Source organism: Mastacembelus armatus, chromosome 16 (assembly GCF_900324485.2).
Source record: "Mastacembelus armatus chromosome 16, fMasArm1.2, whole genome shotgun sequence".
Taxonomy (NCBI): Eukaryota; Metazoa; Chordata; class Actinopteri; order Synbranchiformes; family Mastacembelidae; genus Mastacembelus; species Mastacembelus armatus.
In genome coordinates this window covers 268,908-285,240 of record NC_046648.1, presented here as the reverse complement: position 1 = coordinate 285,240, position 16,333 = coordinate 268,908, and the positions used below count along the sequence as shown (strand labels likewise).

Below are 16,333 nucleotides of genomic sequence, written 5' to 3'. Positions count from 1 at the left end.
GCTCACCCACAGCAACCAAATGTTATTATTCCAAACAAAACAGAATGCAGTCATAAAGATATGACCAAGGTACCTTAAGGAGCCAGGTGAGGACCGAGTCTCTGTAAGGCACAAACTTGGCCTTGCCCTTTCCTGCAGATTGATCAGCCAGAGCAGAAATCACACAGCCTAATGTGGTGAGAGATCTAAAACCACACACACACACAAATCAAGTTAAGCCCTGTCGGTGTCAATCTGTCAAATGATTAACTTGCTGACTTTTAAAAGCCTTTCACATTTGAAATACACGCACTTGTTAATATTGCTGCCCTCTTTGAGTCTCTCTCCAGCGGCTCCAGTCTTGGAGACTCGCTCACTTCCCGCCAGATCAACCAGACTCATCTTGCTGACTTTCTCCCCTGAATTCTGTTTACGAACGGCATAATCAGTCAGACCAATAAAAAGACAAATACATTTATTTGATAAATACAAATTAGGTCATTACTTTAATTCAATTTAGCAGAATGTAAGAAAAACTGACCCCGGACTGCAGGTCATAAAGTGTTTGTGTGACAATGATGCTGAAGACGGCGTGTGAACGGCTGCTCTCCTCATTCATGTTGGTGGCTGCAACTGTGCGAGATTTGTTCCCCTCTGACATTAACACCTCGATGTCCTAAAAGACAGAGAGTGAGGTCACCACCATTAGTCAGCTTTGTGTGTCGTAGTGAAGTCAGGAAAAAGACAATAAACACATTTCACTGAATTAAGGCATTGAAATAAACCGGATTAAGGAAAAGGGATCGTTATGATTAGAGGAAAGCGAGGTGGCGTTCAGATATGGCTGTAGGCCATGTGGTTCAGCTGGGTCACAGCAGACAGTAGGCTGAGGCTGCAGGGAATCCACTGGGCTAATATCAGTCAGAGCAGAGCACAGAGGAACAGGGTGGAGATGTTTAAACTTAATGAAGGAAAGCCCTGCCAAGGTTTGGCGTATGTACAGAAAACCCCATGACTACATCCCACATCAGAATACGTGTCATTAGAGTCTCAGCACTTGGCAGAATTTTAAGCTAAATGGTTTTACCAAATGTAAATCAGTGACTTGACAACTAAGTATGATACAAAGGCATTTCTTCAGAAGGCCATAAATCATGTCAGTGCACGCTGTATGTGAAATGTGAGGCTCATCAGTAAGTGACACAGGCTGAATTCAGACACACCTCAAAGCTGGTCACGGCCAGCTGAGACAGACCATCCACATATGGACCCAGGACTTTGTGTTCTCGGACTTTCAGGGATTGACGGCTCCTTACAAACATAAAGAAGACAACACAGTGAGGAATAGAAGGAGCTGAAAAAAAGGTAAAATAATAATTGTTTTTAATTAGAAACATGTAAAGCATGAAGAAATGTTTATAATCTGCATTTGATTTGAGAGTCATCTGTCTCTGAAGCCATTTTCATGCAATTGAAGAAGCTGAAAAGTATCTATCAGAATATATGAAAACCTAAATGATGCTTTTGGGTCAACTGGAGCGCATGTTCACCTGGCTGTCTGTCGAATCGCTCTCCATGGCTACCTAACAACTGAGGTTTACCAGAACCCAGATTCCCAACATTCACTCTAATCATTTACCAACCACCAGAGAGAGACCCTGCCCAGCTACCAACCTACAGAAGGACTGTGACAGAGACCCTATCTGGACCTATGCAAAATCAATCACAGCCAATTTAAGCCTAAAAATCACAGATAAACAGGGAGATCAACGTCCCAACAGGGAGAGTGGGAGGCTTGTTTTATAAGCAAGAGGAAGTTGCAATCAAAATGGGTCTGGCTGCATCATCAGACATCTGCAGCACACAGAGCACTGCACTGTAGTCCCTCTCTGGGGCTCGGCTCACAGGCATCTCTCACCGCTCTCCTGCTCCCAGCTTCGCTAACAGATGTCCCTGAAACACACTCTTTCACAGCTCGCCCTTCCCTGCAGTCTGTCTGCCAACCCGCATCAGGCCATGAAGGCAAAGAATGCAGCAGTGTCAGATGACGATGCTGACCGCTGTTCTGCAGGAAATGACTGGGTTGAGCTTCCTACTCACATCATTCTGCCGTTCACCATTCAGGGTACTAGACACAACAGAGCTACAAACAGAGATGCAAAGCAGCACCATGTGGGCGCTGACAGAGACGACACAGCCTGTGCTGGAGTCGCCGTAAATCACGACTACGAGGAAAATACACCACAGTTTGTGCAATCAGCTGTGTCTGTCGCCCTGGGTCATTACCAAAGCAATCCAAAGCATCAGCTCATTACTTTCATATGATACACGTCGCATGTTCTTATTCTGAGGAAAAAAAACACAAGACCACACATCAGACTCACCCTTTGGGATCCAACAGGTCACGGACCTTCTCATTGTAGATCTCCATGTAGGACACCTCAACCTTAAAAGTGTGAGCCTCGTTAGCCTCTCTGTGGACCCTCTCAAACAGCGAGCAGCAGAGTCGAGGGATTAGACCTGGCTGCTCCACATTTCCCATCATGGAAAAGGACTTGCCTGAACCTGGATGGACATATCAGAGTCACACATGACTGCTTCCCTTATATCAGGCAATTCAGCACCCGGTGTGTTGTCAGTAATGTGGAAAAATACTATGTGTCTCCATATTTCCCATCACGACCCGTGCTTCTTGTAGCACACACAAAACTATTTTTTCTTTATCTGGCAGGCCTGACTGTCAAGCTGCTCTTCTCTTTAAACTTCAAAATAGGTGGATCTAGTGTAAGACAGGAAGTGGGATAAAAACATCATTTGATCCAAGGTCGGGAAGGATATGATTCAAGTGATTGACCAGATATACAAATCTTGTATATCCTGTTCTTTAAACTTTTTAAGGACACATCTGGAGACAACTCGGCCTGTAAATTCACTTAGACATGGAGGCTATTCATTATGTACAATGGATACTGCATACAAAATAATGACTCGGTGTAGACTGTGAATTCTCAAATACCTGTTTGTCCGTAGGCAAATATGCAGGCATTATATCCCTGGAATGCATTTTCAAGTATTCCCTCTCCAAGGCACTTGAACACCACCTCTTGACCTTTTGAACAAAGTCCCAGTCACCATGGAGATTATGGTAAACACATAAACCATTCACATACTGTGATCTACTACTATCTGGTTGTCTTCCCTACATTAGTTTGGTCAAAGCAACAAAGAGAAGTGTATCAAAGCGGGCGACCAAACAAGGAGCAGATTCCTGTCTGGTTATGTGGAAAATGCAGAGCTGTGCAGAGAAATCTCTGTGTCGCTCTCTGCCGTTGTCCTGCTGAATGGGACAGCTGTTTAATGAGCTAAAAAAAGTCTTGGCCTGGGCCCTTCAGTGAACACTGCCTCGTCATTTCAGCACAAAGCATCACACAATGTGAGCAATATGGAAAGCAAAGTATCAACAATGATTACTGGTATGTAACTTGGACTGGAAGTCAGAACTTTTTAAGATGGTAACAAACAGTAGCTGTAACCTTTTCTCTGCAGGACTCATTAGAGAAATAAAGGGCAGCTGAACAAACTGAATTTACCAGTGAAGTGTAAGAACGACAGATTATTGCAGAAGGAAATGAGAACAACCTGCAATATACAAACAAATATTTGATGCGTGACACAAATTGAAGGTTCCAATAGTGTATATGATGATAAAGGTTTTATTGTTTAGAGACAGTACAAAGGTAATTGCCTTGTTTATATAGTTGAATATATTCACTCAAAATGCAAATTACTGTATAGGCTCACACCATGCTTTGCTTTGCATGATGCAAAAACACTTTTCCACCAAGCACAAGTTTCCCTGCACTTTGCTGGACAAAGCTCAGAAGATATTTACATGGGACACAACTTTGAGTTCTTTGTCGACGAGTGAGGGCTCGGTTTCACTGTTTATGACTCACCTGCATATTTTGGAATGTTGGATTCATCCATGGACCAGAAACAGTGGTCAAAAGCGAACACCTGCAGAGGAGACAGCACAGGGAGCATAAACACTCTTTTCTCACACCTGTCCAAGCATGCACGGTGCAACACTAAGAGTGGTCTCACGTCGGCTTCTGATGTACAAAAGCAGGCTCATTGTGTTGTGCCACGTCGGTCTGTGGTAAATCAGCAGGACTGAGCTTGTCTGAACATGTAAGATGAAGTCTGAGTATTGTTCGAGCTAAAGCTCATTAAGACCGCGCCATGACTGTCTGCACTAATCCACTGTTAGCTGCTTCGTGTTTTGTCATAGTGGCTGGAGTTAAATGAATTCATAAATCAGGGTCAGTGCTCCCCAGAAGAAATTCCAGCACCCAGTGACCCTCATCTCCATGGAAACGGAGCCATAGCTGCTCTCGATGTCGAGGACTGGCTTCCAGCCCTCAGAGCTAGATCTCACAACACAGAGTTCAGCAGCAGAGAGACCCTGTGTCCCCAGACACCTGCTTGAGATATGGGTGGATAATGCACTGAATGGGTGCTCTCTGGGAAAGAGCAGTGGCCCCAGCTCCTCTCAGACACAGCAACACATTTACTGTGCCACCTTAAATTTCTGCTTTAGGTGGCTACTGTACATTTCTCATATTATGGATCTGGTGGCCACTTGTTCAAATACAGCAGGCAAACACTGCTGCACATGCTACTAGTCCTGGCTTTCAGTGCACTGCTGCAGCTCTACCTTCCCCAACACAAATGCCCCAAAATAATTGAACTCTCATCTAATCATAAAAAGGACTATTAGCCAGGGGGCCACTGGTTGCACAGTCAGCATGGGAAGCACTGAGATCAATGAATGCTTTGAAAGCAAGACCTCCTCTTGTGACTTGAGACAAGTGAGTTGGTGCCATTCAAACAAACAAAAGTGCTATCATTCTCAATTAGGGTTGGGTTGGGAACTAGGGCTTCCTTTTCCTCTGGTCGATCTTTGTTTAGCCTGAGGGTGTGAATGCGCAGCAAATTGTTCTTGATTGGCCAATACTATTATCCAGCCGTAAAAATAAAGCTCTTTTGTCGTTACTAGGATGAAGCCTGATCAAACATGGACTACAGGCACCGTTTACCCTGTAGAATTCATCAAGACTAATTTGAGTGCCACTATAACTAAGCAGACGGCCACGTGTTTGTCCAGGCAAAGGGTATTACAGGGTAACTCAGGTTCATGGGCCCCAGAGATCATGCACGCCTATGGCCCATGCTAACCCACCACGGTGTTCTGAACACAAACCCTGTCCCTGATGTGTAAAACATCTCAGAACTAGTCACCAGGCTGTTGTCAAGGAAGGGGGGTGGGGGTGCATTCCAACAATGCAGCTTTGAATGCGCACACACACTGCCCCAGTGTCCGCGCTCATCCCTCTCTCATTGTGGAGCCTTTGTGGGTGTTCACGAGATCTTAGTACGCTGACACATTCACACGGACATCTATCCGGCTCCTGCTGACCGACCCAACTACTAAAACACTTTCAATCAAGTCTGTAGAAACAACGCCAAAATACTAGATCAGCCTGTACAGGATGACACTGGACTATTTCAGTGCGTGCGATGCCGACGCAGACAGTGGGACGTTACTATGGCTGCTTGCACTGAAAACACCTTCTGACTCTTTCTGCTGACACGGCTCATTTGGCGATGGCCAGGTATTCCGTAACCGCAGAGACAGATAAAACGTCCATACCTTAGGTTGTTTCCTGTTGGATGAGGACAATCCGCCATAAACAGAAGAAACCCACAGGTGATGCAGAAAAAAGACAGAGAGAGGAGGAACATGGTTAGAGTTGATGCAGTTTAACAGTCAGAACATCTTCACATTCAATAAAATGCAGCTGCAATTCTCACAATAAGAAACTTCCTATTGTTTATGATGATAAAACTGAAATTGTGCATTTGAAACCAAAACATCTAGATTTTTTATTAAACTTCAGGCTGCTTTAAAAATTCTTAATGTCCCTTATTGTTTTCACTAACTCAAACTTCCACACAGTGACATTTTCTGGTGGTACATTAACATGCTGCTGTGATTGGGTTCATAATTGGGCCAGTGGAGCGTGAGGAAGGGAAGAGATTTAGGATTCAATGTCCCACTGACTCTGTTGAGTAAATAGCTCTTAGCCTGTGGACTTAAAAGAGAGGCCAGGTTGGGGAAGCTGCACTCAGCATTACCAGCTGCCGGAACTGGGGATAAAAGGATAGTATTTATGGTCTGTAGTTATGTAGGATTATCCTCCTAACTGCAGAGGGAATTCCCCAAACAGTAACACTGAAACATCAATTTAAAATCTAACGTCTCCATGCAAATGTTATAGCCACTATAATAATCACTGAAGCAACTTGGACTATTTTCCACATGCATGTTTGCCATATGACACAGTTCAACATATCCACCACCCTGGTGCTACTATATCTGCCACAGTCTTGTCCTTCAACAGTCAGCAGATCCCTCCTGCAGGCATCTCCTGGCACAGAGACAAAGGTGGGCAGCACCTTCGCACAGTAACTAATACACTGCAGGCTGCTGTTGGAAAGCTCCATGACAATACCATACTACAGTCCCCTGCACCTTCTTGGATCCCTAAAAAGTGCTTCACATGAAATAACTGTGATATTTCCATCTAGGAGCCATTAACTGTGCTCAGTGTTATTAGAGTGAAGGACAGAAAGAGACTGAGCGGGCAAAGGCGTAAAAGGAAGAGGGCCGCGTTTGGGTTCATACCCAGAATCTGAGTCTGGGCCTCTGACAACCACTGAGACTCTGACCTATCCATGCAAAGAAGGCAGCAAGGCCCTGTCCTCTGTTCTGTCCCTTCATACTGCAGAGCAGAGAGGGGACGTCCATGACAAGCTACGAGATATGGATCAGGCATCAGGGGCCACAGATCTAAGATTTCCTATTGACAGACTAGGAGGACTGCAGATCAGCTTCCAATACGTTCACATTTTCAAAGTTAATAATCTAATTCTAACCAGAAAGAAAGCAAACGTATGTAGGAGAGTTACGAGTACAGTCGTATTCATGTGGAGAATAAAAGGACACAACAGTCACAAGACTGGAAACGTGGCGACAGAAACACACACATCCAACAGTGGAGAAAACAGTCATGCAGACTCCACATCTGCAGCAGGCAAAGGTCACTGCAGCAGTTTGGTGACTCTGTCGTCTACTGTATGTGCTGTATATGCAACCAAATCCGGTATGCTGGGAATGCTGAGAAGACAATGGGGGGAACTGTTTCAAACTGGCTATATTTATGATTTCACAGAAATATGATTTCCAAGCAAAGTCTTATAAGAAACACATTTCCTTCTAAAAAGTGAGTATACTGTTAAAATTAACTTCAGCGTTACAAGCTCTTTCTCTTCATCCTCCTCCTATCACAAAGTTAAGTTGTGTTCCCCTCAAGTACCGGTAGTTAAAGTACCTTAAATCTTGCATATCTGAAAAACCAAACCATGTTACTGCACTTTCAGGATCTTCTATCACTGCCATAACTATGTTCAACGTAATGAACTGTACTGTCAGTGTGACAATATGAGTGATCATTTGGATACATGGGTTTAATTAAGCCATAATTACAATGCATTTATTTACCACTTTCTCTAATGGTAAGAAACAACTGCTGTCAGCACGGTCACAAATGCAGTAGAGTGCCGCTCCAAAGCTGACTCAAGCGTGAAGCTCACAGGCCATTTGCTTAATATTCACCAAGCATCTCAAGTCACTGCTTGAGGGATGAGGCAGTGTTGTGGTTGTACAAATGTGTGACACACATGCATGGCACAGAAGTGCCAGAAAATATCAAATTCTTCCCCAGGCAGACACTGCAGCTCCTGCAGGGCAATGCTGAAATCTAAACTGAGAGCTGGTTGTATGTGACTTAATATGTGTGTCATCAAGGACACGGACAGGCTCTCATGCCTCCAGCTACCTGATGCCATGGAACCCATGAATGATTTGAACTGAGCCCAAAGATAGAAACTGGCCTCTTGCACTACTACGACTCTCCCCCTCTGTACTACTCTTGTGCTGCGTTTTGATCCTAATTACTTAATCACATGTAGTAAGAATCACCTCCTCAGAGGCTGAAATTTACTACTGAGGGACACAGACAGTCAGCTCGCTCATGAACTCACAGCATCTTCCTGTCACCTCCAGTTCAGATCCATAGATGTTCTGGTGCCCAAAGGGAAGGTATAAAGAGGGAGAGCAGCGCAGGAGTCCCCCCTCTGGTTATGGGGCAGGATTAAGGCCACTGGGTTATTATGCCACTGAAAATTATTCTCTCCTAGCCCAGTGAAAGCCAGATTAATGAAGTGCAACACCCACCCACTGATGCATCTATCTACACTTAAAAAATCCATCCATCCATCATCTGTACCCCCTTAGTCCTAACCAGGGTCCCAGGGATCAGCTGGAGCCTATCCCAGCTCTCTCTGGGTGAAAGGCAGGGGTCCACCCTGGACAGGTCCCCAGTCCATCACAGGGCCACATAGAGACAAACAACCTCACACACTCACACTCACTCCTATGGGCAATTTAGAGTCACCAATCAACCTGACATACATGTTTTTGGACTGTGGGAGGAAACCAGAGTACCTGGAGAAAACCCACACAAGCACAGGGAGAACATGCAGACTCCACACAGAAAGGCCCCTGATGGGTTTCAGACCAGGAACCTTCTTGATGTGAGGCAACAGTGCTAACCACTAATCCACCAAACTGCCCCTCACTTAAAAAATATTTTTTGTAATTAACTTTGCATGTCTCAGTTTATCTGACATTTCTAAATAATCCTTCAAGATTGATATTAGAAATTATGTAAATTGTGTTACATTCTGAACTGATCACTAAGAAAGTTTCAAAATCATGAATCATAAATCTAGACATGTTTCCATTGCATAGAGGAAATATTTTCAGATTCATCAGTGTGATTTAGATGGCTCTGAGAGAGTTTCTGGTTATATAATTAGAATAAATAAAGCACATACATACAGTTCACTCCCCTCTGAACTTTAAATTTATGACATTCGGTTGTCCTGTGCTCACAGACACTTTCAAACATATTTTTGCTCTCACTTCCCTCCCTGTATTTTAGAATTTCTTTTTTTTCCCTCTTCTTGATCTATTGCTATAACTGAACGTGCTGCAAAAGCTTCGCCCACCCACCCTTTAACCCCCATGTGACCACACATACTTCATGACTCTTTCTCCTGTTTGGGAATCAACATATTTCAGACGATTACAGCTTAAAATGCTCCACAGCCAAACACAACATTCAGAGCTGTGCGTGTGTGTGTCTGAGTGTTGTGTTACTGTGCACGGTTCTCTCACAGGCTACAAGCTAACATAACAGCCGGTCATGTTCCAAACAGAACATGCTGGTCCCCACCCACTCAAAGCAGAGGTCAGGGGTCACCCTGCTGCATTGACTAACAAATGCCAAGCAAACTTACAGGAAAACGGGGTGTGGTATCTTGTCTGACCTATTACACTTAGGATGATTCCAAGGAAGCATGCAGCCTAATGTAGGAGTAGTGAGACAGTCGCTTTTATTAGCATGAGTGATCCAAAAGTAAACACGACAAGTCAGACGTTTGCATACAGGATATTCAGAAGCATTTTCAGGAAGCTGGTGATGCTAAAAACAGACCTGCAGGACTCGAGCTACTGCGACAGCACTGACTTTTGTAACCAATTCCATATATTACATGTTATGCATTTAAAATCCAACAGTATAGACGTATAACCAGCCACATCTTGATCAAATATTAAAAGTAGTCAGGTTGCTGAAATTGGCCACGATGAAGCTAATTTTCTAAATTTTCTATGCAGAAGCATTTTAGTCCATGACCTGCGAACCTGCAGGTCAGGTCTTCCCAAAGTTATGTGAAACAATGGATCAGGATATAAATAGAGGGAAAGCTCTGATACAACTATTTTCATTTTTTCTAACTTTCAGCTGTTCCCTTGTGAAACATTGGATAGTTTGAACTGATATTTAAATGGAACCATGTAGGAAGGTGAGAGGAGGAATCCCTATATCTGTGCATGTTTAATCTAAAAAATAATAAAACATTATTTACTCTGACCTGTACTGGAGCAGAAGTAGCATAACAAAGATCCATGTAAAGTCCAATCACCTAAATCTGAAAGTGTACTTTCAGATTCCACCACTGCAACAGTCATGGCTAATTTCTGAAAGTCTAAAACTAATGTGTCCACAGATCGTTGTTTTTAAGGCTAAATTTAGTTTCTAAGCAAATATTTGGCTTCGGGACATCACTTATTAGGTCATCAACATAACTCCAAAACGTTTCTGTGTCTTGGCAACAGCTGCTGCTTAGCAATGGCAGCAAACATGGAGGCGAGACGACCTACCAGCATCATGAGTCAAAGTTCCAGTGTGAAAGCCAAACACAGGATCTCACAAACAGCCATAATGAGCAGCACTGCCATCACCAGCGCACATGATGCTCATACCAACTTCTGTGTGAGCTCTCAAAGCTTCCATAACAATCAAATTTCATCCTCTCTGGCGTTTCTGACACCACTATGACATGCTGGGTCGTGGGCCACTTTGCTAAAACACACAGAGGGGACACTAACCACATGTGAGCTAAAGCCTTAAATCTGGGTAGTTCCAAAGGAAACAAACAGGCTCGAAAGAGTGAAGTTCATCAGTTTGTTCAACATGGCAAAGCTTACTCCCCACGGGACGTGAAGTGACACATTTACTACCAGGACACACCTCCTCTGACCCTGTCTGCTCGCTGGATGTCACTGCCATGTGGCTGCTGAGGACGACAGACGAAGACAAAAGACAGCAATGAGTTTCTAACCATATCACAAACGTCTAACTGAGGAATTATGAAATATGTCACATGTAATTTACAGTAATCACACAATCGATGAGCCATGTGCATGTTACAGAAACACACTTGGCTGTTAGGCTTCTGTTAATGTGGCCCAGCTCTACTTCCCATAAACGGGACTGACAGTGAGTCCACAAATGTACCAATTCATGTAAACACAACAAGCCACCTTCAAAACGTCAAAAAAGCCTCATCTGAGAGAATCCCGTGAGAAGAAGAACCAGAGTTGTGGAAATGGCAGAAATGCCTGAATTGGTGGATTTTCACATACGCTGCTCAAACAATAAGAGGCCACATCTGAATTTAATGATGCACAGCCTTGTACAAAGAGGGAGGACGCCATCTTTTCTCAATTCCTGATCAAGATGTAAACAATGTCCCACCCTTTAAACAAACAGGAAACAGTTCTTGAGGGAATACAATTCTTTTATCAGAGACACACAACACTTTCTCCAAACAGCACGTCCAATTTAAGTCTCACACAGACGTGCTGGGCTGACCGGCTGTATTCAGGCCAACCACCTCTGAGCACAACCACTTGATTATTGTCACACAAACAAAATGAAAACACAAAGAGCATTACTGAGAGCACACACTGGACTAAGTAGCATTGCCATTTACTAAAGGCTTGTTTTGGAAAGTATAGTGACACGGAAAAATGTGACCAACTTCCAAAACTTCAACACCATGGACGACACCTTCATTTAACCATAGAAAGTCATTAACATCTCTGTATTATAACAAACATTAGAGGCTGACTGTAAAGGGTTTAACAAAACACTCTGACCACACTGGGTTGGTCTCTGGCAGCACAGACTGCAACCAAGGATACAGCCAAAATTAAAGGAGTAGGTCGACATTCATTCACATTCATGCACAGATGTAGATAAGATTCATATCACTTTCATAACTGCACGGTGAATACGAAGGTAGAGCCTGGAAACACTGGGAAACAGTTAGCCTGGCTCTGTCCAGAGGTACCAAGACTCAACTAAAGCGTAATAATAATAAACACATCACATTTTGTTTGTTCATACAGAAAGAGTATTGTTTTACAGGGGTTATGTGCCAAACGTCTTCTAACCAGTGAAGCCTCCAGAAGGTTATTGCAACAATCACCTTAAAAATGGCAAACTGACAGCTTTACATTTGCACTTTCATGTAGAATAAACAATAGAGATAAATGTGACAGCTGGTGAGCCTCTGACATGGTGGTCGATGAGTTTTGTTATTCCCCCTGTTTCCTGTCTCTGTACCACACCAAGCCAACTTACTGAACAGGTACCTGTGCACTACAAACCTTCTAATACAACTGTCAGCTAGAAAGTGAACTACCCTAATCCTCAAAATGTTAAACGATTACACAGCACTACTAAATATCTCAGCTCTTTACTTTGGATTTCCTTTGGATCAAACTGCTCTGCTATTTGAACATATTTAAAAACCGAGATAATTCAAGATACAGTCACATTACAACACCCAAGATAACACAGTCAAGTGGAGATTAACCCAATTGAGTTCTTGTAAGCATTAGTGATAAGGAGAACAGCGGAAATTACAAGCTTGGTTTCTGCTATTATCAGATAGAGACATGTGATGATCATCCTGAAACGTGGGACTGTGGAGCCTCAGCAGCCTGAGTATGGAAAGACAAAAGCCATAGTTTCACACCTATAAGGGCACATCTCCAGTTAAAGAACACTTAGCTACAGTGACAGGAAAAGAAAGGACAGCACCTTGCTCTAACACAAATCAGACAGCATGACGATCGAGTTGTGGTGAGTTTTGCATCATCTCTGTGCATCAAGAGCGAAACAGAGAAAAGGAGGCGCTAGATAAAGACAGTTCTCTCAGGCTCAACGGCTCTGACAGTCAGACATGCTGGGGCATGATAGATGAAATATGGCCCCATTGTCCTGATGCTCCACCACTCAACCTCTGAGAAGACAGCGGCCTCAGGTATTTGTCTGCCCATCCGCCCCCACCGTCATTGTGTCTGGCGCGTGAAAACAAAACTACTTTCCCAGATTCCTATTTCAGATATGCCATTCACGCCACCTTAACAGGCAGAAGAAAGACAAACCTCAGGAAACTTAAGCTGTCACCCTGAAGTCACAATCCATGTTCGTTATCCCCCACTGAGATTACATTACATACATGTCTTCCAGCCACATTATGGTCTGTGCAAATCCTGATCAAAACGCAGACTTCAGAGTTTCTAACTGTTTTGTGGGCTTGGCTCCAAGTTAATCCCAATAGACACTGGGGACTTTTGGGATTTCAGCAGACGGAGGCCAGCGTTAGTATTTTATTTAGGTAATGACCAAATCTACTGGGGCAAAAAGAGTTTCACTGATTTAAAATGCACAAGACCTGTTTCTTACTGTGAAAACATGGATTTCACAGAAATGTTTCACAGAAATGTTAAGAGTTCAGTTTATTCCAGATGCGTCTACATAAAAATATCTATTAGCAACGTTTCCTTCCTGAGACTGGGCCTGAGCTTTCCCATGAGAGAGAAGTTCTCATGATCTTGGCCCTGCAGCCATATTTGACATACTAATACCCACTAAATCTGACACATTTCCAACACACAGGAACAGGTGTCTTAGTGAAAACAAAGTCTTAGTGAACAGGGAATCTCCTTCAGCTCTACAAGCAGCATGAGAGGAAAATTATATGGCTTCAGACAACAATGGCAGCCTAAACACAGAGACCTAAAACACACAGAGCACCAGCACTGAAATCTCAACAGTAATTACACTATAGTGCATGAACTATAATAGAGAACAGAAATGTGACATAGCAAGTCCAGAGTCATTGTCCCTGTATAGTTACACAATGCACAACCAATTTCAGTTGATTCAGTTGCTTAAATTTTGAAAATATGTTTGACAGAATAAAAAGTGACTCTAGACAAACCCAGTTAGAGTGGACTCAGAATAGGAGGAAAACATTTTTTATCAGCGTGTGAGCCCATGAAAGGAATCGCTGCACAAGTGATGGCATCTTCATAGATATGGAAACTCCCATTAAAATGTGAAATGTGTCTTTGTCTGCCTCAACAACAGGTAACGATCCAAACAAATTGCCTCACTGAGATAATAGTGCAGCTGTAGTCACACTGAATCTCTATGCAGTTACTCATTGCTCTGACCTCTCCGCCACAGCAGCTTTTTCCTTCTGCTGTCATGCAGCCTGATCCACAGACTCCACTTACGCCTTGAGCATTATTTGGTTAATTGCCTGGAACAATGACACTGTGGCGATTTCTGTTCTGATAATTACCTTAAATTCAGGTTAATAGGTGGACTCAAGCTGCTGCTCATTAGCATTAATGCTGACTGCTGGTTTACATGGAACAGCAGAGAAAATAGTGCACATACGACACATTTGCCTAAACTGACTTTCAGCGCAGAACTTTGACTGTAATCTCTAGATGTGCTTTGCAATAGTTGATATAATTGGAAAGATATTATTTGGGCGACAAATCAAAGGAAAGAAACAGCCTTGGATTTTTTTTCAATGAGCCTCCTTTCTCATCTATTTGCTGTCTCATCATCTGTGACACAAACTGCAGAGCAGCCCAAATGTTCCAACTGCAAAAATGCAGAAAACCAAGTTTTCAGCTACATCTCTGCAAACGGCCGTAACATCTGAAGGACTTCACAGGCGTGCAGCTGTCATTACCCTGCCTGCTGTGTGACTCCAGACATTCAGCCACTATAATCTGAAAGCGTGTCAGCCAGAGAAACACTCGAGGATGGTTCAGTCTCCTTCTGTACCAGCTTTTCTCTGCTCTGGTCACAATAAAGTGCACAGCAACCTGCCATTTTAAAAACAGGAGGTGTGGTCTAACACAACTTTCCATAACTTAAATTAGCTCTGACACCCTGAGGCGCAGCATTACTCTTGGTGTCTGGGTGTCGAATACGGCCATCCACCTCCACTGGCACCTAAACCACACGTGTAAAATATGAGGCTGAAACTATTACGCTGGTTAGTTTTGGAAAGTTCACACAAATTACATAAGATAATATCATGTTGCAAGCAGGCGGGTGGAGATGCCATGTCCTCAGCAGCAGCGTTTTCCTGTTATTCCATTAATGAGTGTGAGGATAATGTGGGCGCTGTCTAATGTGATGTATTTTCAGACATGTGAGCTGGACTTGTGGTCCAGGATGGGGGTACATTTAAAACTGTTATTGTTGTATTACAACCACAGCGGGATAAGATTATTACAGAGGATGTGCAGTCCTCTCCTCTTTCCCCTACAGATATTTGCAAACTGCCCAGAGGCCCCGAGATGTTTCACGTTGATGCATTGACCCTCTCCGCACTAAGGCAGAGGCATCTCTCACACTGAAGTGTTGGCTTTGTTTACCTGTTCTCTCCCTTTGCGTTTGAGGGCGGTGGGTGCAGGACCGTTTGGTTGTCCTCCATGTCCACGACACATTTTGTGTTCAGTTCAGTTTCTGCAGAGACATTTGTTGGGAAAGTAAAGCACAATGCGGGGGCGTGAAAAGAAAATTCCTTGCAACTTTGCGCTGTTCGCACTCGAGTCTGGCTTCTGGCTCAGGACTAACTCGAGCCCAAAGCAGCAATGGCGAAGGAATCAAACTTTCTGATAACGTAGCATGGACCCGACAAACGCGAGCCTGCAAACAGAAACCAGCGTCACTTACCCCTGCGGTTCATGGGCCGGACTCTCACTGCAACTTTTACCTTCGTATCCGACATTTTCGTCCAGTTTTCACTGCGCGCCGAGCTTTCACCGAATAGTCTGAGTCCGGGTTTCGGCCTCTAGTTACACAGCTCCACAAGAGTCCAGAGCTCGAGGAGAAGGGCCACGAATATGTTCATATTTGTTCTTTTATATCCATCGGGTTTGTGCAAATGCAGCAGTCTGCTCCAGCGCCAGACAGCATCCCCACCGCCATCTTCACTGTGCCAGAGGGGAACGGATTTACGCACCGCGCCGCTTATGGGGAGCGAGAGGGAGGGACGAGAAATGTGAGGCATTATGACAAACTGACCGAGGACGAGCATCATGGCGAGACGATGTGGAAGCTCATTAAAAAGAAACTTTAAGGGGTGTCATGTAAGACGTATTAATAATTGCCTTAAACACTTTTATTATGTATATTATGGGAGACTCCCCCTTTTCTAAATGAATCATCTCGTCTCACACAAAACTGTAAATAGTCGGTAAAAAATTTGCTTTGCAGTAAACTCTCTCTTCAGGAGAATCAAACATAACTTGAGTTCATTTAAAAAATAGCAAACAATCTTTGTATGTGTGGAGAAGAGAGGAAAACTAACAATAACCGTAATAATACGTAAGAAATCTACTGGTTTTCCTTCTCTTTTATCAAACTTTTCTTGGGCAGCACCTTTGGGAGACCTTGACCCTCAGGTTGGGAAGCTAATATGTATGTATCAATCCTTT

The 16,333-nt window shown here is 43.6% G+C and overlaps 1 protein-coding gene across 5 annotated transcripts in view; it reads right to left on the bottom strand.

Moving 5' to 3' along the window:
• Positions 1-15,866, bottom strand: part of kif13a (kinesin family member 13A) — a 29,945-nt gene extending 14,079 nt beyond the window's left edge. For all 5 annotated transcript variants that reach the window (XM_026293500.1, XM_026293502.1, XM_026293503.1 and 2 more), the window contains exons 1-10: positions 15,570-15,866; positions 15,269-15,359; positions 5,693-5,705; positions 3,936-3,996; positions 2,996-3,088; positions 2,364-2,544; positions 1,203-1,290; positions 521-655; positions 293-405; positions 74-185 (exon numbers count right to left, since the gene is read on the bottom strand). In XM_026293500.1, coding sequence (XP_026149285.1) covers positions 74-185; positions 293-405; positions 521-655; positions 1,203-1,290; positions 2,364-2,544; positions 2,996-3,088; positions 3,936-3,996; positions 5,693-5,705; positions 15,269-15,359; positions 15,570-15,624 — 942 coding nt within the window. In that variant the 5' untranslated portion in view covers positions 15,625-15,866. The remainder of the gene's footprint in view (positions 1-73; positions 186-292; positions 406-520; positions 656-1,202; positions 1,291-2,363; positions 2,545-2,995; positions 3,089-3,935; positions 3,997-5,692; positions 5,706-15,268; positions 15,360-15,569) is intronic.
• Between the last annotated feature and the right edge of the window lie 467 nt (positions 15,867-16,333).